General features: G+C 34.8%; 1 protein-coding gene across 1 annotated transcript in view; it reads left to right on the forward strand.

The window, feature by feature from the left end:
* The window catches only part of LOC128248841 (uncharacterized), a 353,886-nt gene that overhangs the window by 285,341 nt on the left and 42,880 nt on the right, over positions 1-25,665 (forward strand). The window contains exons 156-168 of the mRNA XM_089358260.1: positions 2,137-2,370; positions 5,050-5,220; positions 5,557-5,796; positions 7,189-7,422; positions 8,097-8,267; positions 11,113-11,352; positions 12,506-12,739; positions 14,003-14,170; positions 16,130-16,369; positions 17,648-17,881; positions 19,588-19,758; positions 21,266-21,436; positions 24,436-24,675. Coding sequence (XP_089214386.1) covers positions 2,137-2,370; positions 5,050-5,220; positions 5,557-5,796; positions 7,189-7,422; positions 8,097-8,267; positions 11,113-11,352; positions 12,506-12,739; positions 14,003-14,170; positions 16,130-16,369; positions 17,648-17,881; positions 19,588-19,758; positions 21,266-21,436; positions 24,436-24,675 — 2,748 coding nt within the window. The remainder of the gene's footprint in view (positions 1-2,136; positions 2,371-5,049; positions 5,221-5,556; positions 5,797-7,188; positions 7,423-8,096; positions 8,268-11,112; positions 11,353-12,505; positions 12,740-14,002; positions 14,171-16,129; positions 16,370-17,647; positions 17,882-19,587; positions 19,759-21,265; positions 21,437-24,435; positions 24,676-25,665) is intronic.

Below are 25,665 nucleotides of genomic sequence, written 5' to 3' on the forward strand. Positions count from 1 at the left end.
CTACATATAACACTAAACATAGACATGTTCCTGTAAAACAAAAACAATATTAAGAACTATGAATACTCCTAAGACATTGTCATACAGCATTTGTTCACCTTGAACATTTTTATGGATGTTTTCAGTTGTATTTTGTGTGTGTGGGTGTCTGTGTATGTGTAACAAAGGAAATTCTTGTTCTTTTTCTTAAACTCAAATGGTAGTAGAAGTAGTAGTAGTAGCAGCTGCAGATTTTCTTCACCTCTCCATGTTGACATGGCTTTGACAGTACTATTACAACACAATGTCTCATTTCTACTTGCTGTGCTACTTAATCCAATATACAGAATTACAGAAAAAGTAATACCAAGCTGTTGTTGTGCATTTCCTATATTTTCATATGGTTAATATAGGAAGATAGCCTTCATGTCACCAACCATTTTACCACTCAAAGAGAGTACATTTTCCCATACATCTAGAATCAGAGTAGTTGTCTGCAGAGACAAATGAATCCTTTCTGCTTAAAGAACAACACAGCAAATAAAATCATTCAGAGCAGCTCAAGAATTTTGTCCTTTCCTGTTGAAATCCTTCCTTGCTGAAACCCTGGACATCAGAGGAAATTCACAAGCTTTAGTGATCTCCGTATTCAAATATTCATGGATGCCAGGATGTCATTGCTTATGGTAAAACTTTCTGGCTCAAAAAGAAAGGGGATCCACTTCTCTAAATATTTATGTGGAACTTTAACTGAGCTGAAGTTGCAGATTTCATTGCAGTATTTATTCTTGGCACTCTCAAGAAGTTCAAGCACATTCACAGATCAGGTTTATACAGAGACAAAATCCAATCAATTTCAATAATATGAACAGTTATGACATGAAAAGGTCTAGCATGAAATTGACAGGGATCTTCAAAGAGTTTGATATAACCATAAGAATTACTACCAATCTATGTTCAACAAAGTGGACATTACCTTAGAACTGAAGTCTGGTGTCAGACAAGTAATATTCTTACAAAAAGCCTGACGAGGAGAACAGACATCTTCATAGGAATTTGAGCTCCTTCTTCCAAGTTATAATAAAACATTACAAAATAGAATCTCCAATTCATCCCCAAATTGAGAGATATCCATGACAGAATCCAATGCTAGCTGTTAGCTTGGATTGGCTTTTGTGAGAAGTATAAAAAGAGCATCTTCCACCAACACACTCGAAAAATATTTAGAAAGATGATAACTTTATTCAGTTCTTCCTTCAAACTAAATGTCACTATGAACATAACAAGAGAATTTTTGTCTTCCATTTGACACAATTTCTCAGGCATGCATAAGCGTCACAAGCTATTTAATGCACATAGTGTTAATGTTTGTTACTCTTGTCTAGACATTACATCTAGCATTTTATGCTACAACAGGAAAGATACTCTTATACAACCTTTATTGCAGACATCAAATTGTGTCTGTCAAAATCACTCCACAGAATTCTGCCTTTTTATGACAGTCATTTGTAGAACAACTTTCATTCCGCCTGATTCAGCACACCATTTTCATGCTAATAGAATATATAATATATATTGATATAATACAATGTAATATAATATAAATGTATAAACAAAATCACAAATCAATGACTAGCAAGGCACAAATGAAAATGCTTCCTAACTTTCATCTATTTCGGCTATACGTACAGATTAATTACTATTTTTATTTTTTATTTCGGTCGTTTTTCCACAAATATAAATTTTTATTATGTTTGTGGAATTTATTATGATTAGGAGTGCTGCAAAACACCAATTACAACTGATAAATTGGTTGATCTACAGAGTAAAGCAGAAATAAACAAAATTGGATCTGTACACAATTAAAGGAGAGAAATACAAATGTATTATCTGCAGCTTACCTATTGAGACAAGGTTTCAAATAAGTCTGAAGATGTTCTACAAATCATATGCATTTTGATTAGAGTGTCATTTTGCAGATAAATTATTTGTTTATAATAAATTGACCATTTACAAAATTATGCACCACATGCTTTACAGTATTTAATATATGCTAGAAATATGTGTGTGTGTGCATTTGCATGTGTGTCTGTGTGGGTGTGTTTGTATGGGTGGATGTATATAAAATAAAAATTCTTGTTTTCTATTTTCTTTCAGACGATGAAGGGCCTATTATGCTGCAAAAGGTTGGTATACCAAGCAAGGCTATTTTAGGTCGGCTTAAGGATAAGACCTTAAAGGAGTGTAAAAAGGCTTGTGAACAATATACAGGATGTAACGCTTATCAGTACAATGATGAATCTAAGTTGTGTGATCTGAGTAATGTGACTCAGTTGAATGATGAACTTAAACCCAACGATGGAAGTTGGGATATATTCTTAACTAACCCAGGTCAGTAGAGTGTTTCTATTTCATTTGTGTGCATGCCTGTGTGTATTTATATATATAAGTCTGTATACGTATCTATCAATTTATGTGTCTATATTTATACACATATGCATATATATACATATGTATATATATTTATATACACACAAGGTCTTGCGCATAACATCTGATGCCTCTTACACCCAGTTTTCCTCTCAAATCATTTACACTGTTGTGCATGCACACTGACATTACCATCCAGCAGAGCATGCAACTTCATTTCTTTCAAGCCTTCACAAGTCCTCTGTAGTCAAAGCCCATGTTTCACTGCTATGTAGCATAGCTGTGCATACAGAGTCATCATACAATCTGCTTTTCACACTGAGGGAAAGCCCCTTAGTTACCAACGAAGATAGCTCTCTGAACTTTGCCAGCCAGTTCTTATTCTAGCAACTATATTTTCAGAACTTCCTCCTCCACTGCTAACTTGGTCCCCTGGTTAACAAAAGCTACTTACTACTACTAATGATTCTCCCTGAGCATTTGAAGGATTTTATTGTCAGTGCATTTTTAGTGTTTATTGTACTTGCACATTTGCCACTTACAAAGCCTATATTTTCTGTTAACCTTCCTGTGAAACTGCTACACCCCTTATGTATCCAAAGCTTGCACTAGGTACTACACATGGAGTTTCTACCAACAACCTTCTTACATATCAAGCAGGGGCATCTCCCTGAAGCGACTCGTGATTTGTCTGTTTTCCTGCGTATCACGACTTTGGTGTTTTTGCTAAATTAACTTTAAGGGCCTTAGATTCCAGGTCCTGAAATTTCTGCTCCTTTATTAATCAATCCATAATCAAACAATTGAAGAGAGTAGAGAACAGACTTAGCTCATTCGTATTCTTCAGAGCTAAACTATACTGATTGCAAGGGAGGAAATTTTATGAAAGTAGTAGTGGTAGGTACTAGGTTATTTGTCTTAAGTATGTATTTAGCTGGCTAGAAAGAACTAGGGTGGGGAAGGGGCTTACACTGAGAACAACGCTAATGCTCTTCATATCTGACAAAGAAAGAATTGAAATACGAATTACTTTTAAATGCTTAATGATTAGAATACGTTGATATTGTAACTTCCAACTGCACTTTCTTGTTCCTATGCTTTAGTGTATCTTATTGGTAAGTTAGTAATATCAAGCAGCTATTTTAATATGTATTTTATTTAATATATTAAAAACCAGAAATTCCTTCTGACTTACCCTTAACTTTCTTTTAAAATTTTTCTATAAACTTAATTTTTCTACTCATTATTGTAAAAGCTATAATGTGATTACCCATCTGTTACATTATTATATATTTTCTGCAATCATTCTAATATTAACCTTATCCTGAAGTGGAATAATCTGACTTACAGGAGAACAGTAGGTTGTTCTCTTTGTTATAAATAGTTCACTCTGTCTTCAGTTTGAGAATATATTCACATCATGACCTAATAACAACTTTTCCTTTAATAATACTTCAGCATTTAGGAGGAATTTGAATTTGCTCTGTCCTGTGTTTTGCCACAACCCTGAATTAAATAGAAAGAGATAATGAATTTCAATGGTCTTTTAGTCAGATGCAAAGAACTTTTATGTTTATTTCAGTATAAGCTACCTACTTCTCTCTAGTTGATCAAGTATTGACCAAAACTGTCTTGTAATAAGTGTCATAGTTCCTATAACCATTGCTTTGGTCATTACTGGAAGATAGTATGGTTTAGCTCTGAAGAAGATTAACAGAGTCTGTTCTCTACTGTCTTCAATTGTTTGATTATGACATTTATTAATAAATGTGATTATTGTATTTGGGAACTATGATACTCCAAACTTATCAGGTAAGCTAACTGGAATAAAATATGTAAATATCTGTAGTGGTGCATGTGGCCGCCATCTTGGGAAGTGCCATTGCGTATGTGCAAGGGACTAGCCGTCAGCGGAAGTACCCGAGCACGCATGCGCAATGCAACAGGTGGAGAGAAAGCAATAGCATTCTCTCTCTTTTCTCTCTAGCAGCGGTGGCGACAACACGTATCTCTTTTCTCTCTAGCAGCGGTGGTGACAACACGTATTGTCCCAACTCGACCCCAGCATGTGGTCGAAGCTTCTTTGGTATTCTAGCTGCATGCCTATTCACCCAGGAACGAAACGGCTCTACACCAACCTAGAATAAACTATTGATCTGTTGTTACCGTTATCCCTCGTGTTGTTGTATTTCTGGATTTAATGATTAATATAAGAACTGGGGAGAGATGGCCGAGCCATCATATCTCATCCAGTTCTTATATATCCATCATTTTTGTACCTTTCCTATAATATTCTGTAATTACATACCAGCTTTACTTGGTGACTAAACTTTAGGATTTACAAATTGGAATGGTGACGTTCTGTTAAAGCATAGATTATCTGGTTTTCTAAATCTATCACAGCCCAATTTTGTTTGTCTGGTTTCCTTTTCTTCACAGAGAGCTTACAAGATATTTCACCAGGCTCCTTAACCATTTCCTTTCATGTGATATACGTATGTCTGTATGTGTGTGCAGATGTCTTCAGTTTGTTATATAGTCAATATCTTTTATTCTAGATTTGTCCTTATCTCCTCATTCTCCCCCTCCTCCTCCTGCCATAGATTCACCGTTGATATCAGTTTCTCTTATCACTTCCAGTTGTTACAAAAGTTAACTGTGGACCTCCAAAGGATGTTGGTGGTGCAAAGAAGTCCTACACTGACACCACCTATAAATCTGAAGTGACCTACACATGTCCAGGAGGACAACAGTTGAAGTCAAAGTGTAAAGATGACAATAAATGGACTCCAGTTGCATCCAATTGTAAAGGTAATGTAAATAGGTTCTCTTTTGTTGTCTCTTTCTAGGTTTTTTTATTAAATATCTTTGTCAGAGAATGAATGACTGTATCCACGACAATTTCCGTGGTATTTGTCGCTGGTTGGAGGGAGAGAGAGTATTTTTGTTCTGGATGTATAATATAACTTTTCAGTTCAAATCCTGCTAATGTAAACTCTGCCTTTCCATGCCCATTAAAATTTAAAAACCAGTCAGGTGTAGGAGTTAATTTTATTAACTTCTGCCTCAAGGTTTTGTCTTTTTACTACATTAAAAATCATTGATGTTTTGGTGTTTACATTTGTCTCAATCTTCCTTAAATTCCAGTTTCTAAAATCTATTTTGTGAAAGTAAAAGGTGCAATTCTGGATGTACCTGGAAAAACTTTGGAGAGTACTGAAAGTGTAACAGCAGATGTTTGTGCAGAAAGATGTTTGTCTGACAAAAATTGTTTATCATTTGAAATAAAGGGAGAAAGTGGAAAATGCTATTTATCACAGGAAACTGCAGCTTCCTCCAAGAAAATAAAAGCAGCCAAAACTAAAGATTACTACCAACGAGTAAATGGTAATTATTCTTTCTGTTTCTATTTTCTAGTTTTGCTGAAATTTGTGATTCCATTTCTATGTCATAATACAGTCTGTTCCAATAGAACACCCACTTTTAAGTGGGGATAGATATTATTTCTTAATATATATATATTTATAGAACTGTTTCGGTAAAGACATTGACAAGTTTATCTATAACTACAGATATAAAGACATTCCTGAAATAAGCAATTTTAGGAATTGTAAATACTATTAGGGCATTCTCATACAACATTTGTTCATAAGTAACACTTTTCTGTATGTTTTCAGTTGCTTCTTTTTTGTGTGCTTGTGTAAGAAAAGAAATTCTTATCTTCTTTTAATCCTGAACGCTAGTAGTAGTAGTAGTAGCATTAGCAGCAGTAGCAGTTTCAGAGTTTGTGATGACAGTATTACTTCATACCACAGACCTCATTTTTTTTACTGGTATTATATTGTAACTACACCAGAAGGATGAAAAGCAGTATTTCCCAACAGAGTTTGAACTTGGATTGTAAAGAGTTTGAACTTGGAATGTAAAGAGTTTGAACATGGAAAATAAATGGCTTTTGCACAGTATTTCATTATTTGTTGCTCCCCTCTAATATGCAAAATATCAGAATCAATCTATTTACTAATCTGTTTAGTTGTGTATCTCCTATATTTTGGCATAGTTATTATGCCTGGATGTGTTTCCTGTAAGCAACTTGTTGTGTACCACTTGTGTGCTGGGATCAATGCAATGAACTTTGCCTCTCCCCAAAATTTCAGGTCTTGTGTTTGTATTGGAAAGGATTATTATTTCAATACTACTACTATTATGTTCTGTGTTAAAACAGTATATAATTATATAGAAATAACATGAAATCAGAATTTTTAAGACAATATTAGAAAGCCATCTCATTCATTATTTTTCAGATAGATAATTTTTTATCAAAGGCACACTCAGTCCACAAGAATATCTTTTTGCATAGTCACGCTTCTCAGAATTCATGTGCATTCTATTTTATCATAAGATGATTTTGGAAGCTCACCTCATAAGTTACATGTACATTCCTCTTCTGCTGGTGTGCTTTTCTTTAAGATTAAATGGTTTTAACAACACTTGACACATTGGCTAAACATTTGTTGATCAGCACTTAGACAATACTAAATTAATCCATTAGAAAAAGTATATACAAATGATACACAATTTAAATTTTGAAGGAAGACTTCAAATGAGTCTTAAGATGTGCTAAAACTCACATGAATTCCAAGTTGTCATTTTGCAGATCAATTATTTGTTTATAATAAATTGTCCATTTAAAACAAATTATGCACCAAATGCTGAATAATATTTAATGTGTTTGGGAGTATAAAATGTTTTTCTTGTTTTCTTTCCTTTCTTTTCAAGTTGATGACGATATTTTAAAATTTAAAAGCACTTCCATACCTGGGCAGGATACTTTTGGACAGCTGAAAAACGTGACTTTAAAGGAATGTGACCATGCTTGTCATCAAACTCCAGGATGTAACTCTTATGAATATAAAGAAAAAGCTAAGTTCTGTGATCGAAGTAATGCAACTCACTTGACTCATGATCTTGAACCCAACAAAAAGGGTTGGGATACTTATGTCATTAATCCAGGTTAGTAGAATGTTTCCATTTTATTTGATTTTATTATGCACATGCTTGCATATATGTATGTGTTTGTGCAATATATATTGCTACATATATATATATATATACATATGTATGCATGGTTATAAGTATATATATATATATATATACATACTACTCAAACAGGAGTACAAAGGAAATCGCATGGATTACACAGTTCACTCTAATTATCTCTTGATTACCAGTCATCAATCTAGTGAGCCAAGTTGTGTTATCACAGAATGATCAAAAGAGAATTTACCTGCATTTCACTGTCACTATGCCTTTGAGTTGTGTGTGTGTTAGGTATGTATGCATACACACATTGAATAGGTATGTATGTCCATGCACATATACTTATTTGAAGGTAGATGTACATATACAGGTATATGTACATATCATATACAAGTGTAAATTTCTTCAATTTCTTTCACTGAATGCCTCAATGTCTGAAATTCAAAATATTTCAAGTGTGTGTGTATGTGCATGCACACATGTGTATGCATATGTGTATCTTTGTATTTATATCTATGTGCAAATTACTGCAATTTCATTCCCTAAAACCTTTCATTCTCCTCATTCTCACGCTCTTTGTATCCTCATTTTCACACACTTCATAACATATACTCACAACTGATGTCAATTACTCTCTTCAATTTCAGCTTTCGCAAATATTAACTGTGGGCCTCCCAAAGATATTGTTGGTACATCAAAGTCCTACAAAACCACAGCCTATAAATCTGAAGTACTCTATACTTGCTCAAATGGAATACAACTAAAGTCAATATGTCAAAAGCACAACAAATGGACTCCAGTAACATCTTCTTGTAAAGGTAACATAAATAGCTTCCCTTCTGTTGTCTCCGTTTAAGTAATTTTGTTAAATTTTTCTATTAAATACCTCTGTCTATTACTATTTCCACAGCATTTGCAGCTGGTGGGAGGGAGAGAGGAAGTTATCCTCTGACCAGAGATTTCTTCAGAGGCTTGCAATGTAGTGGATTCCATTAATATTATTCAAGTGCCAGATAATGCTATTAAATATGGTGATAGATTAAGTTTCCTGACAAAGAAATTGAAGGCTAGAAACTTGTCACCAGTTAGCTTCCAAGCTAGGATTTGTTGTGAAGCAGATTTTTAACCACACACACAAAACTCTACCCAATACTTCACTGTTGTTAAGTAAACTTATTAGCTCATTAGCTATACTTCACCTCATCTTGATACATTTTGCTCTTAATTTCTAACGTGATCTTTCTCACCCATATTTTATATCATCATCCAAAACTCAGTACAATTTAATGCCTTGAGTCATTCTTCACTAATACTCTGAAATTCTCTGAAACAAACTTGTACTCCTTTTGCTCGTTTCAATGCTCCACTCTTGATTATAACAATACTTCTAATAATGATAATAATAAAGATTCTTGGTTTGCACACAAAGCCAACAATTTTTAATGGACAACCTTACAATTTAACTGGTCCTTTATGACATTGACACCCACAAGGATGAGAAACAAAGTTAACTTTGGTTTCATTTGAAGTGATGTCCAAAAAGAACCATACTGTAAAGCATGTCTTTCAATTCTCTAATTAGTACCCATGTACTAATATCCATGTGCTTGAAAATAAAGATGAGAATGGTGATACAAGCCCCTTAAATCTAGCAGGATTTCTATTGGGGACCAGTTGAAGAAGCCTGCCTTTGAAGATCATCCTGAACACCAAGGATAAGTGTTCTCTCCAATTATTGTACTCTGGCCAAATTTTATGCACTCTGGTCCCCATCGCCTCTTGCCATAGCTACTAGACAGAGGAAAACTACCTTCTCTGATGGTTAAAGGAGGTCATGGGGATATCTCCATGCTGGACTTAACTAACAGCCACATCCATCCCCATACAACAACAATGGATTTATATTACTCCATAAATCAGCAATACCTGGACATTGAATGAGTGCATGCAAAATGGTTTTGTTTTACAACATGAATTTCGAAGAGGCCTATCTTATGGTACTTATACGACTGTAGATTTTGTCATGGACTAATTGATCCCTTTCGTAGCTCTACCAAGCCAAGAACTTCAGAAAGTTGTTCATAGTATTCCCTGACAAAATGCCCTCCGAAACACAACTTATCAATTTGTTGTTCATTGATACTCAGAACAGCCCTAAGAATGTCAGCACTCTATCTCTCCACTAAATCTCATTGGATTGTAAGAGTGGAACATCCACCAATCCCATTGCCCAGATCAGATTTGATCCTGCATTCTATATCTTCTGAAATCCTGAGAATTGTGTTAGGTAATATAAAATACACTTTTTAAAGATGGTTGAGAATGACTTAGGGAGATATTGTTTATAGTTCTATCATGTTACATGTCCACATAAGGCCTTCCATAATGACTAGTAAATTTTGGATTCATTATTGTAAGCTAACAGATTTGACAAAGCTTATCTTCTGGTGTAATTTGTTGCATTATTCAACACCACCACCTGGCCATCTTGGTGATGGTGATGGAGACTATTTGATCCAATGTTAATATGCTGAGCATGAACCACTTTAATCTCACATGTGTAGAAGGGAAGGTGACCTGAGAATTTCATGGCTAAGTAGTTTCTTCCATGGATAGCACATTAAAAAGTATAAATACCATCTCGTTGTAGTCAATTATGTATTCTTTTGTTTAGGTACATAGCTAAAAATAATTAGAGAAAGCATTGAGACTGTGTGATATTCATCTTCTTCTCAACGGCACTAGCTGTCTACGTAACGTGAACTGATTTAGACTGAGAATCAAACACTGATCATTGACTCATACCACTGAATCCAAATTCATACTAAATGAACAACTATAGAAAAATACTGAGAGTCATTTCCTGCATGAAGAACAAACAGGAAAATGGCTACTTTTTGAATGAAGATATTATAATCAACTATAAATTTACTCTAATTCATCATTAAAATAGCCTGATAAAAAATTTGGAAGAGACTGTCTTATAAACATAATTGCTTTTCTCTTCCTGTCACTAAAAATTGAAGTTTGGTGAATTCAAATTTCTTTGCTTACTATATTAAGTTGTGAGCATCCATCATTTACTACCTATTCATATTTATTTACTAGATGAAGATGAAAGTCAAATCATTTTAGTTCTTCAAGGCAAAATATTACAAAACCAGTGGAGTGATACCTTGAGTAGCCATATTTAGTTACATCCTTTTACATTCTGGGCTCAAATCCCACTGGAATGTACTTCACTTCTCATTCTTCTGAGGTTGATTAAATAAGAAATGTTCAAGAACAGGGGTTGATTAATTTTTGTATATCCTCCCTGCAGGAAGTGTGGCCTTGTGTTTAAGTTAGGAACCATTATCATTAATATTCGTAACTTCAACAATGATTATAATTATTCTTGATAATAAGGGTGTTGGATTGACAGAATCATTCAACCGACAGACAAAATATGTTGTGGCATTTGTTCTAGCAATTTTATTTTTGAGTCCAAATCTTGTTGATTCTAACTTTGCCCTTCCTATGGCAATAAAATAAGCTATCGGTCAAGCATAGAGGCTAATTTAATTGGCCAGTTCTTACCTAAAAATTTGGCTTATTTTTTATGTTAGGAATTGCTGCTGTTGCTGTTGTATTTCATTGACCTAAATGTTACTTTACCTTTAGATCCTCTGGTCCAGTTTGTGAAAATAAAAGATTCAGCTCTGGATGTACCTGGGAAAACCTTGTTGGATAAGAAAGATGTAACAGCAGATGAATGTGCAGAAAAATGTTTGTCTGGCAAAAGTTGTTTATCATTTGAAATAAATAAAGAAAATGGAAAATGTTACTTATCAAAGAAATCTGCAGCTACCGCCAAGAAATTAAAGGCAGACAAAGACAAAGATTACTACCAACGATTAAAGTGTAATTATTCTTTGTATTTTATTATTGGAATTCTCTTTTCCATTATTTCTGAAATTTGTGATTCCATTTGTACTTTCAAACCATATAGACCCCAATTTCTGTAAAGACATTGACAGGTTTACCTATAAGGCCAGATATACACACATTCTAGAAATAAGCAATATTAGAAAATATAAATACTGTTAAGACATTCTCACACAACTTTTATTTACCTTGAACAATTTGATGCATATTTTTAATTGTTTTTATATGTAAGAAAGGAAATTCTTGTTTTTCTTCAACCTGAGTAGTAGTAGTGGTGGTGGCATTAGCAATAACAGTAGCTTTTTCTTCATTTGACCAGGGCTGGCAAGCAAGAAGGCTGTACCAGACTCCAGTCTGTTTTGGCATGGTTTTTACAACTGGTTGTTTGTCCTTCCTAACGCCAACCACTCTGAGAGTGTAATAGATGCTTTCACATGCCACTGGCATGGGTGCCAATTTCGTGACACCAGTGTCTTCCACAACTACAGTTTTACTTGGCTTGAGGGTCTTCTTCTCAAGCACTGCATAATGCTAAATGGAGTTGGTTATTGCCTCTATGAGGCCCCATGCTTGAAGCCCACCATAATGCCAAATGGTCTCAGTCCTTGCCTCCAAGATATTTATGCACATATACACATGCAGACTCCCAGGCACAAATCTAGTCATACATATTGGTACTGATATAGAGATATACAGATATGCACATAGAACTATATATACATACATACTGTTACTTATTCTATCAGACTCTTCAGCTGAACCGCTAAGTTACAGGGACATAAATACACCAACATCAGTGGTGGGGGACAAACACAGACACCAAGACACACACATAAACATATACATATATATACAAAAGGCTCCTTTCAGTTTCTGTCTACCAAATCCACTCACAAGGCTTTGGTCAGCCTGAGGCTAAAGTAGATGACATTTGCCCAAGGTGCCATGCAGAGGGACTGAACCCGGAATCATGTGGTTGGAAAGTAAGCTTCTTACCACACAGCCTATACAATCATGCATCACATGCTTTTCAATATTTAATACATGTGTGTGATGCATGTGATGTGTGTTTGTGATTGGTTGATAAATGACTAGGAAATATATCTCTTGTGTTTTTCTTCCTTTCCAGTTGATGACAAGCCTCTTGTGATGAAAAAAGTTAGCGTACCAAGAAATGCTACTGTAGAAGAGCTTGAGGATGTGAACTTAAAGGAGTGTAGTGAAGCTTGCAATCAATATCTAAGATGTAACTCTTATCAGTACAATGAGCATGATAAGATATGTGATCTGAGTAATGTGACTCAGTTGAGTGATGAACTTAAACCCAACAATGGAAGCTGGGACATATACATAGTTAACCCAGGTTAGTAGAATGTTTCCACCTCATTTATTGTGTGCATGTCTGTGTGTTTATAAATAAATACATGTGTATATTCAGAAAACAGATGTTTAAAGGAGGAGGAGGAGGATGATGATATATGATAATCATCATTATCATCATCATTAATCCAGGTCAGTAGAATTTTCCATATTATTTATTGTGTGCATATCTGTGTGTATTTATATATACATATATGTGTGTGTATACGGAAAACAGACATTAAAGGATGATGATGATGATGGATTATATGTATACACACACACATACACAAAGTGCTATAAAAAGATTCCTGGACTGGTTATGATTAATAATAAATAACTTATTTTCCTAAAGTTTATCATCTTTGAAATAGTCACCTTGCACAGCAATACACCGGCCACTTTTTGAATCTGACCTGGAAGTTATTTTCTGTAAGTGAGTCAAGGACCTCCTGTGATTCACTTTGGATCTTGACAATGGTATTAAAACAGCAACCTTTGAGCTACATTTTAATCTTTGGGAAGAGATAAAAGTCTGCAGGTACTAAATCCGGTGAATAGGATGGAAGTGGAAATGATACCATTTTGTTTTTATTTTGGTGAGAAACTCATGCCTGACGAGAACTCAGTGAAGAATCCAAGAAGTCACAGGCATAATATAGGAGTTTGAACTAAATCAAGCTCTGGCCAAAGTAACAAAATTATGTCTCTTTCTGATCATACCTGTCACATCTGCCTCCTCTGAGAAACCACTTTCTTCATTAAAGCAAGAAGATAATTATATGATATGTTCTCAAAGTGAAGAGAGATTCAGTAAATTGGTCTTCATTTCCATGGTTAAAGGAACTTCTGAAGATGAAAGTAGAGTGTGGTGCTGATTTTATACCAAAGTGACCAATAAATTTGCTAATAAGAAATAAAGATCTGAACTGATTTACGAATAAATTTTAAATAGCTCGTTATTTTTAGGTTCTCTTATTTTCTCAGATTTCTCTTATAACTAGTAACAGTCATCATGGCAATCCTTTCACCAAGGTATCGTTAATGGGGGAACATCAAGTCTAGTGGAGAGGATATCAAGCTTGAAGTGTAACCTGTTAGTAGGAGAGCATTTTCACACATTAAATTAGTGTGTGCATGTGCATGCAAATGATTCAGTTTTCTTTAGTCAATAACTTTTACTCCAAATTTGTTACTATCTCCTCATTCTCCTTTTTCCTCCTGTCATAAACTCAAAATTGATATGAATTTCTCTCATCACTTCCAGTTCACACAAAAATTAAGTGTGGAGCACCAAAAGATGTTGTTGGTGCTACTAAATTCTACAGTACTACTACCTATAAATCTGAAGTGATCTATACTTGCCAAGATGGAGAAGAATTAAAGGCAACATGTAAAGAGAATAAGAAATGGGCTCCAGAAGTGTCTTGTAAAGGTAATGTAAATAAGTTCTCTCTTTTTGACTCTGTCTTTGTAATTTTGTTTTAGTTTTGTGTTCAAAGTTTATGTCAGAGGACGTCTGATTGTGTCCATGAAATTTCCATTGTTTGTGACTGGTAGAAGGGTCAAAGGTAGTTATCTTCAGACCAAAGACCTTCCTAAATGCTTGCAACACAGTGGGCTTCAATAAACATATCAAAATGCCAGGTAACAATATTAATTTGGTTGATGGATTAAGTTTGCCAAACAAGAGCAGTATATGAGGAAGTGTGTTCTCTCCAGCAGGTTTCTGCATAGTTCCCTTCCACCAAATTTCATTCAGAAGCTTTACTCATGAAACAGATTTTTAACCATGCATCCACGAGTCCAGACAATACCACATTCTTGTTAAGTAAACTTGTTACCCCCACAGCTCTACCTCAGCTTTCTTCCCCATACTTTTTTTCATCCTCTGATACTCTGTACAGTACAATTCACTGATTTTTTTCTTTACTAGAATTCAGCAATCATCCAAAACTTCTGATACTCTAATGGTCATCCATTTCACCATCCTAAATCATAATGAGACAAATAATAATAGTAGTTTCTGATGGAAAAAGAGGCAATACTTTTCTATAGAAAGATGTCAAATTTACTTCAAAAGTCTGAATATTCCTGAGAATATTAGTGATCTTTCCCCTCAACTAATCTTCTATAGATTACAAGCACGTAATGCCCATTAATTACATTTCCAGTAAATGTTGAACTTATTACTGTAAGCTAACAGATTAGACACAGTTGATCCTTTGGTATTATTATATTATGTCTAACTCAATACAATCACCTGGCCCTTCAGATGCTTACAGTGTTGGTGATGGACAATATCTGGTCTAATTTTGATATATTTATTACATTTATAAACAGGCGCATTGATACACAGTTGCTCTTGCTGGACGAGGACTGCAGGTTATCATAGAATTCATGACATAGCTGTTTCTTTCATAACTAGCTTATAAGAAAATATAAATATCACCACAGTGTAATCAATTATGTATTCATTATTTAAGAATATGACCAAACATAATTAGAAATGTCATGAGTTTATGTGAAATTCATGTCTTTCTGAAGGTCTCTTATTGTTTATGTAAAGTGAACTGACTTAAACTGAGAATCAAACCTGAATCATTGACTCACACCATTCAATCCATATATGTAGTAGGAGAAATTACTCCGGGTCACTTTCTGCATCAAAGTTGTGATGACTAATTAAAATTACACCCTTCACAGCTGGTAAAACCATTATGCTAATCTCTTTTTCTGGTCATTAAATTCAGAAGAGAGAAATTCCTTAAGATAATCACTTTTCTTTTCCCATCTTATTAAAAGAATAATTTTTGAAGAAATAAAATTCCTTAGCTTGTTACATGAGGTTATGAGTGTCCACATTAACCTCTTAATATTTATTTACTTGGTGATGAATGTGAGATTATTTTAGTTTTCCAAGACAAAACACTGCAAAATCAATAAAGAGATGGGCAATAATCTTTTCCATGACTAGTTATATTCAGTTACATCCTGCATTTTACCTTTCATACTTCTGTGGTTGATAAAACACGCATTAAATACAGGGTTTTACTAATTTTAATCTACATTCACTGCAAAATTTATTATCATGAATATTGGTAACATCAACAATAATTATAAATATTTTTGTTGGTGATGGATTGAGAGAATCATCACAAGATCAGACGAAATGTGTTGTGGAATTTTTTCTGGTCTATTGACTTTTGAGTTTGGATCTGGCTGGTGTCAACTTTTCCTTTTCCAGAGCCCATAAAATAAAATACCAGTCAAGTATAGGGGCCAATTTAATCAATCTGCTCCTACCTCAGATTTTTGTCCATTTTGTTGTATTAGAAATTATTGAATTTGTTTTTTGTTGTTTACATTTTTCTCAATTTTACTTTAATTCTAGTTACTAAGGTCAATTTTGTAAAAGTAAAAGGTGCAATTCTGGATGTACCTGGGAAAACTTTGTGGAATAAGGAAAATGTAACAGCAGAAGACTGTGCAGAAAAATGTTTGTTTGACAAAACTTGTTTATCATTTGAAATAATGAAGAAAAGTGGAAAATGTTATTTATCAAAGGAGACTGCAGCTTCCATCAAGAAATTGAAAACAGCCAAAGACAGAGATTACTACCAACAAATAAAACGTAATTATTTTTTGTGTTTCTCTCTTCTTTTGAAATTTGTGATTCCATTTGTGCTTCACAGTTTATAGAAAACCATTTCTGTAAAGATATTGACAGATTTATGTATAAGGACAGACATAAACACATTCCAGAAATAAGTAATTTTAGGAACCATACATACTGTTAGGGTATTTTCACACTGCACTTGTTTATCTTGAACACTTTTCTGTAATATGTTTATGTTTGTTTCTTTTTTTGTGTGCAACAAAGGAAACACTTGTCATTTTCTTAAACATGAATAGTATTGTAGTAGTAGTGGTTTCAAATTTTGGCACAAGTTTTGAAGGAACAGTGTTAGTTCTAACCACCAGCCCCAGTTCTTGACTGGTATTATATTGTATCTTCACTGGATGGATGAAAGGCAGTTTTCCTTAGCAGAGTTTTGAACTTGAAATGTAAAGAATTGGAAGATGTATAGCAAGGTAGCATGACATTTTCACAGTATCTCACCATTTGTTGCTCTCCTCCATAAATTGATATTTAGAATAAGAAAAAATGTAATGCTAATCAATTTAGTTGTGTATTTCTGATATATTTACATGGTTATGGCTGGAAGCCCATCTTATCACCAATGCTTTTACCAAACCCCTGCTTTATTACTTTAATATCTGAGGAATTGTGAGTGAAGAACAAGTCGATGAGCAACTGGTCTTGTCTAGTTATTTCTTAATTTGCTTTGCAAGTGAATATGAGCTCTGAGGCAAGAGTAACTGGTTTGTCTTTGGAAAGCTTTACCACATGTGTACATATTGCCATGCTACTAAAATCAGAGAAACCGTATACTGGAACTAAAGAGTTCTCACAACATTGATCTCAGAATTTTAGATATTTTAGACCTCTTCTGATGGTGTGCTTTTTTTTAGGATTAAATTACCAAAAGGATACTTCACATGCTGGTTCACCATTTTTTGAACTATGTTAAAATTCTACAAAAGCACACCATTATAGGAAAGTACCAATGGATTACATGCAACTTAAATTTTGAAAGAAGGTTTCAAATGAGCCTGAAGATGTTCTACATTCACATGAATTCTGACTTAATTGTCATTTTGTGCATCAATTATTTGTTTATAATGCAGGCATGTGCAACCCATGGATAATGAACGTTCAATGATGATGATGGTGATGATGATGATGACCATTTAAAACAAATTGTGCACTAAATTCTATATAATATTTAATATGTGTGTGTGAATATAAAATGTCTTTCTTGTTTTCTTTCATTTCTTTTTTATCTAGCCGATGATGATGTTTTTACATTTAAAAAAACTGCCATACCAGAGCATGATACATTTGATCAGATTAAAGGAATCACTTTAAAGGAGTGTGAAGATGCTTGCCTTCAAATTCCAGGATGTAAATCTTATGAGTACCATGAAAAAAAAGAATTCTGTAATCCATCTAATGAGACTCACTTGACTTATGACCTTAAACCCAACAAAGATGGATGGGATATACATATCATGAACCCAGGTCAGTGGAGTGTATTCATTAAATTTTATGTGTGTCTGCATGCATATGTCGCTTTTGTGTGTATCTAGACATGCACATATATTATATATATGTGCACATGCACACACACATATTGTCTCAATATCCTTTTGCAGCTTTTCTTTTTTGCAGCGAACACATTCTGCAAACTTTTTACCTTCCATTTTTTCCACTTTATGGAAGTCAATATTTTTTCTCTTGACATCCGCCTCAGATGATTTTGCTTTTCTCCCAGTTCTGTTCTTTCTGGAAGAAAATCCCTCACGTAACTGAGATGTGATGTGAACCTGAAATTTCAAATGGTCATAGTCCTTTGGTGGCGGAGGTGCTTAGTGGCTTTTTACATAAACAATATTTGAATCAACTATATTTAGACATAATGCTGGAGATATATGGATCACCATACCTTATATCATGTGGAGGCGCTTGGCTTAGTGGTTAGGGTGTCAGCACCATGATCGTAAGATTATGGTTTCGATTCCTGGACCGGGCGACGTGTTGTGTTCTTAAGCAAAACACTTCATTTCATGTTGCTCCAGTCCACTCAGCTGGCAAAAATGAGTAACGCTGCGATGGACTGGCATCCCATCCAGCTGGGGAACACATATGCCATTGAAACTGGGAAACCGGGCCCATGAGCCTGGCTAGGCTTTAAAAGGGCGCATTTATTTTTTTATACCTTATGTCAGGACTCCAGTGGTTCCACAGTTGAGGAATCTGCTTGATATCAAACATAGTGTTTATAGAAAAAAAGCTCGCATTTCTGCAATATTATTTGGCTTCCATAGTGGATTAGGTCTTCCACGAATAGAAATTATGCATTGAGCATATTTATTTGTTTCCTCCGTGACAGTTTCAAAAGTACTTTGCAGTAAAAATAAAAATAAATAGTCCAATAGTTGAACATTGGGAGTTTGACCATGTTGTGGACTAGTTTTGTCTACGAAATCAAGAATTATGGTTGATGTAGTAATCTTCAACCATATTGCCATAATGTTTTCAATATCATTTTCATCGCTTCCATTTTTATCACTTTCATTATCAAAATTTTCTTCGTTTGATGAAGATTTGTAAATATCAATATCAGATTCGTCTGAAGACAAATCCCTGTTTTTTACATTTATGTTTTGTTTAAAGTTGGAATCGCTACTTGCTGATGCCATATCATTAAAAATTAAGGTATGCACTTCTCTTTACCACTGTAGTTTTGATATCACTCCTGGTGGTATTTGCTTTACAATGAGTTAGGCCTAATGGTAACAACAGTTGCCTCACACTGTGTCCAAGAAATCCCCTACATCTAACTTTGATTGGAAAATGCTCTGCTTTCCAGCTTGCATCTTCATATTCTTCAAGGAGGTTTTCATAAAGATCAATCTTTCAAACCCAAGCAGCATCAATGTTATTTTTATGAAGAACCATTAACTGAGCTAGATTTACAACTTCCCCCCCCCCCCCATCATTTTCAAGTTCATGGTGAAGAAAAATTTTTTTTTAATTCCTATCAAAACAGAGAAAATACATGTGGGTGACCTATTCTGAAATAGCACGTTTTTATATGTGTAAGCAAATTTCTTCAATTTGATTCATGCAATATGTTTCGTTGTAACATTGTCATTATTTCCTCATTCTCACCCTCTTCCTAAAATGCACACACCATTGATATCAATTTCTGTTTTCAATTCCAGCTAATGACAAAATAAACTGTGGACCACCAAGAGACATTGCTGGTACATCAAAGTCCTACAGTTCCACCAACTACAGAGATGAAGTGACTTACACATGTCCACATGGAGAAAAACTAAAATCAAAATGTGAAAAGGACAACAAATGGACTTCATTAGATTCTACCTGTGAAGGTAATGCAAATAGCTTCTCTCTTTTCATCTCTATGTAATTTTGTTTTATTTTTATGCTAAATGTCTTTGTCAGAGTAGGACTGGCTGACTATATGGCAATTTCCACAGTGATTATAGATAGAGGGAGGGAGAAAGGAAGCTATCCTCGGTTCAAAGACCTCCCCAAATACTTGCAATAGAGGGGAAATCATTTATTCTACCCAAGGGCCAGGTATTAAATTGGATGATGGATTAAGTCTACCAACCAAATAGGAGATATGTGGCAGTTTTTCCCTCCAACAGGCTTCCACACAGCTTTCATCTACCAAATTTCATCCTTAGTTGTGGAGCAAATTTTTAACCACATAAGCAAGACTCCACCCAGACCACAGAGTTGTGAACTAACCTTCTTAACCTCACACTTACACCCAAAGGATTCTATGTGTGTCTTCTCTTAATTTCTAACTTTTTCACCCGTACCATACACCATCAGCCAAAACTCTGTACAGTATAGTGCTGTGGGTCCTTCACCAGGATTCAGCAATCCTCTATATATATATATATATACACACATATATCTTTATGTATGTATGTTGATAGATATGTAGTTAAGTAGCTATGTATCTAGATAGGTAAGTAGGTTAGTATGGTGGCTGGTTGGTTCATTGTAATATGTCGGTGGAGAGCACCATATATGAGGCACTTCCAGAACTTAGTTTTACTGAGGTGAGCAGGTTGTCCACTTCGTATACTCGGACAGCTCCATCCTTTGTCACCTCCTTTGTGTGGTCCAGCATCTAGAGATCAGCTCACTATTTGACCTGATATCTTACTGGGTCTTTTTCTTTCATAAGTTCCTTCCACTTCAAGCAATTGGCATCTTCTTTATATAGCTGCCTTCATCTAGACATATTACGTGGCCAAGTCACCAGTCTTCTCTCTTGTACATTGCATTACTCCTATTATGCCTAATTTCTCTGTCAACACATTTGCACTTCTTAGAGCATGCACACTGATATTGCACATTCTTTGGAGCATGCTAGCTTCATTCATCTCTAGTCTTTGTAAATCCTCTCCATTCACAGTCCACATCTCATAGCTATATAATATAGCTGTTTGTACACAAAGACATAAAAATCTGCCTCTCACTCAGAGATTGATTTTTTGTTGCTAACAAGGGTAATAGCTCTCTGAACTTTCTCTATCTCATTTGTAATCAAGGTAATTATACATTCAAAATATCTTCCTCCACTGCTAATTAGGTCACCCATGTAACAGACTTCATGGGGGCTTCCTGGAAAATCCAATTCCCATGTGTCTTTAACGTTTATTATTCTTGTACATCTGCTACATACAAAGACTACTTTCTCTGTTAACCTTACAGTAATTCCACTGCACCTGTCATATGTCCATATGTTACACAGAGTACATCATATGGAATTCCTACCAACACCTTTCCTACTTACTTAACAGGGCACACACATAATATACATTCACTATTGATATCAGTTTCTGTTTTCAATTTCAGCTTTTGAAGACATTGACTGTGGAAATCCAAAAGACATTGCTGGTGCAGAAAAGTCCTATGAAACCACCGCCTATAAATCTGAAGTGACCTATACTTGCCCAGAGGGAGAGCAACTAAAGTCAATATGTGAAAAGGACAACAAATGGAATCCAATTGTGGAAACCTGTAACGGTAACATAAGTAGCTTCTTTCTTGTTCTCTCTGTCTATGTAATTTTGTTTTAGTTTTGAGTTAAATGTGTTTGTCATAGGAAGACTGACTGAATACATGACTAGTTCCTCAATGTCTGTGGGGGAGAACTAGTTATTCTCAGACCAGGGATCTCACAGACGCTTGCAACAAAGTGGACATCTTTAATTCTACCTAAGGGCTGGGTAATAGTATTAAGCTGGATGATAGATTAATTCTACCAACCAAGAGCTGGAAGTGTGGACAGTTTTTCCTCACCACTTCCACATATTGGCATCCACATAGGGGTTCCACACTAAATGTTGAACTTAATATTACAAGCTAACACATCTGACACAGCTTATCCTCTGCTGTAAACTGTTGTTTGGTTCAATACCACCACAAGACACTTCAGGTGGTCATGGTGATGGTGATGAACAATACTTAGTCACTGTTTATATATTTATTACAATATCAAGCATTCACATTGACTTGCAATTGCTCATGTTGAACATAGACCACAAGAATCTCACAAACGTAGAAAGGAGAGTGGCCACAGAATTTCATTACATAACTGTTTCTGTCATGACTAGCTTATTAAAAGATATAAGTACCATCTTGTTGCACTAAATTATGTATTCCTTGTTTAGACACATGGTCATATATACAGGGGAAGGGACAAAATAATGGAAACACCTAGCATCATAGCATCATAATTTTGAAATATCTATAAAACCATCAAAAGCTTGTTTATTTTTGTTTTTTGATTTATTATTAGTGTTGCTTAATATGTTTAGCTAAAATTGCTGTTTCTTTTCAGATATCATCAGAAAAAGGTAATTAAAATTCATTAAAAGGACAGATCTTTTGAACTTTCAAAGAGGTCAAATTGTTGGTGCTCATATGACAGGCACTAGTGTAACGAAAACAGCCAAAATGTTTGGTGTATCAAGAAGTACTGTCTCAAAAGTAATGACAGCCTTTGACAAAGAAGGAAAAACCTCCTTGTTGAAACAAAACTCTGGAAGAAAACCAAAACTTTCAGATAGGGACTGTTGAACTCTTACATGAATTGGTAGAAAGGATCACAAAAGTACAGCTCCCAAAATTACTGCAGAGCTTAATGATCACCTCGAGAACACACTTTCCACAAAAACTGTTCACTGGGAGCTGCACAGAGCCAGATTTCATGGGAGGGCTGCAATCAGAAAACCACCACTTTCAAAAACAAACGTTGCAACACATTTAGAGTGGAGTAAAAAAACCTACAGAATTGGTCCCTAGATCAGTGGAAGAATTTTATTTTCTCGGATGAGTCATCCTTTACCTTATTTCCGACCACTGGCTGAGTATACGTGTGGAGACAGCCAAAAGAAGCATTTGACCCAGACTGCCTTCTTTCAACTGTTAAACATGGAGGAGGTTCTGTGATGATCTAGTGGGAGATTCACTCTCAGTATGTGTATGTGTGATGGGGTGTTGGGGTTAAAATTATTGTGTTAATGTCTTATTTTGGTCATGAAATTCAGAAGAGAGAGCCTTGGAAATCCTCTGGCCCAATGGTTTCCTTTCATGGCAGAATTAATAGTCAAGACTGTTTAAGCATTTTATCCGATCAAATTCATCCTATGCTTGCAGAACTGTTTTTGGAAGGAAATGCAATCTTTCAGGATGATAATGCACCAATTCACACAGCTAAAGTTGTTACTGAATGGCACGAGGAACATTCTAGTGAAGTTGAACATCTTATCTCGCCACCACAGTCCCCAGATCTCAATATTATTGAACATTTATGGTGCATTTTAGAAAAGCAAGTAAGGAGTCGATGTCTTCCACCATCACTACAAGAACTGGGGACTGTTTTAGCTGAAGAATGGACAAAAATTCCTTTGGAAACAATTCAAACTTTGAACGAGTCTTTCAAACTTTCTCATAGAATTCAAGCTGTAACTACTGCCAAAGGTGGTCCTACCACATATTAAAATAAATTTGTTTGAAATTTTAAGATGCTTCCATTATTTTGTCCAACCCCTGTATTTAGGGAAAACAATGAGATTGTGTGATTTCAAGTGCACTAAATGCCTCTATAAAATGAAGTGAATTGCACTGAGGATCAAACCCATATCATTGACACACTTCACTTAATTCCTATTTATACTAAAAGAATACCTATGGCAAAATAATCAGGGTCACTTCCTGCATGGAAAACAAATAGCAAAGTGACTACTCGTTGAACCAAAATATTATGATTAATTAAAGATTCACTCTTAGTATGTGTGTGATGGTGTGTCAGGGTTAAAATTATTGTGTTAATGTTTTATTTTGGTCATGAAATTCAGAAAAGTGAGCCTTGTGAAGATAATCTCTTTTCTTTTTGTCATCTCATTAAAAGTAAAATTTCCACAAATTAAAATTTCTTGGTTTGCTAATTTAAGTTGTGAGTGTCCATATTTACGACATAGTTATATGATTCACAAGATGGTGATGGAAGGGAAATGATTTTTGCTTTCCCAGACAAACCTTTGAAAATTAGTAAAGTGGTGAGCTACATCCTTTTACATTCTCAGTTCAAATCCCAAAAAGTAGTGTTTCACCTTATATACTTCTTATAAAACAAGTGCTTGTCAAGTACTGAGGTTGATGTATATTCACTGCTCAATGAGTAGCCTTGTGTTTGAGTTAGGAACCATTATCATTAATATTGTTACCATCAATAAAAATTATAAATATTTTTCTGTCAAGGATGTATCCATAGAATCGTTTGAGTGTCAGACAAAATGAGTTGTGGCATTTGTTCTGGTTCTTTAGCTTCAGAGTTTAAATGCTGCTGATGTTAACTTTGCCCTTCTAGGGCCAATGAAATATGATACTGGTCAGTTGTAGATGCCAATTTCGTTGATCAATTCCTACCTCAAAGTTTTAACTTAACCTCAATGATGAAAAGTTGTTGTTTTTATAGTATATGTTATTGTTTATTGGTTTAAATTTTCCTTTAATTGTAGATGCTCAGATCCATTTTGTGAAAGTAAAAGGTGCAGCTATAGTTATAACTGGGAAAACTGTGTGGAAGAAGAAAAATTTAACAGCAAAAGACTGTGCAGAAAAATGTTTGTCTGTCCCAAAATGTTTATCATTTGAAGTAAATTTAGAAAAAGGAAAATGTTTCTTATCAAAGTATACTGCAACTTCCTCCAAGAAAATTAAGAAAATCAATATCAGAGATTACTACCAACGAGTAAATTGTAATTATTTTTTGTATTTTATTATAGAAACTAGCAATGCACCCCAGCATTGCCTGGGTGTTATGTCCTACAGCCACATTGTAATATTTGTTCCTTTCTTATGGGCGGAATCAGCATTCGAGGAGCATCAAGCAAACAATTTTGTTTATAAACATGTTTTTCAGTAATTTTCTGATGAACAATGCTGAAATTTTTGGCACCAAAAACATGTACAATGGCAGCTTAGATTAGAAGAAAATCCTAACATTGACCTCAAAATGACCTCAATATTGTGTGATCCAGCCTCGTTTTGGTGTTAATTTTTCTAGTAAAATAGGGTTACTGTTCAAAAAACTTACTTTATGCTGGTAGCTGAAAGATTGCTCAGTCTTTTGATATCCCATATAGCAAATATTGGTAACTCAGTTTCATGGCTACAACTTGGGTAATGTAGAAGCTGAAATAGTTCTTACTCGTCCCATGATATTTGTTGATAATACACATATACATGTACGTTAGCTTCCTCAATGAAAAGGCCATGTTCAAAAGTATTATGGTTTTCAGCAAGCATATTTGGTATCAGCTTATACCACTGTTGAGGTCAACAGAATAAAAAGGGACTTTTTGGTTGTATGTATATGTATATATATATAAGGATGTGGGTAAATAGGGTTAGTGGTGTGGGCAGTTTGGCATAAATGTATAGGGACGCTCTGCTTCTTGAAAATAAATGGGTTATGCTGTTATGCAGAAGTGGGGCAGTAGTAAGAGAGCAATGTATGGTTTCATGACTGATGAATGGTGAAAGCCTAAGAAATAAAATAAAGTATATTAACAAGTTGCACAAGAAAAGGACTTTGTGTTGCTTTTGAGTGCAACCATGCAAAAATAAGCAATCGAGACTTAGGGATGTAAAGAAATTGATGCCAAATGAGGATGTAGAGGTATCCATATTGCAGAAGGTAAGGTACATAGAAAGGAAGCTGCTTCATTGTGGAAAGTGCCATCTCT

The sequence above is a fragment of the Octopus bimaculoides genome, chromosome 10 (genome assembly GCF_046866305.1).
Source record: "Octopus bimaculoides isolate indiv1 chromosome 10, ASM4686630v1, whole genome shotgun sequence".
NCBI lineage: Eukaryota > Metazoa > Mollusca > Cephalopoda > Octopoda > Octopodidae > Octopus > Octopus bimaculoides.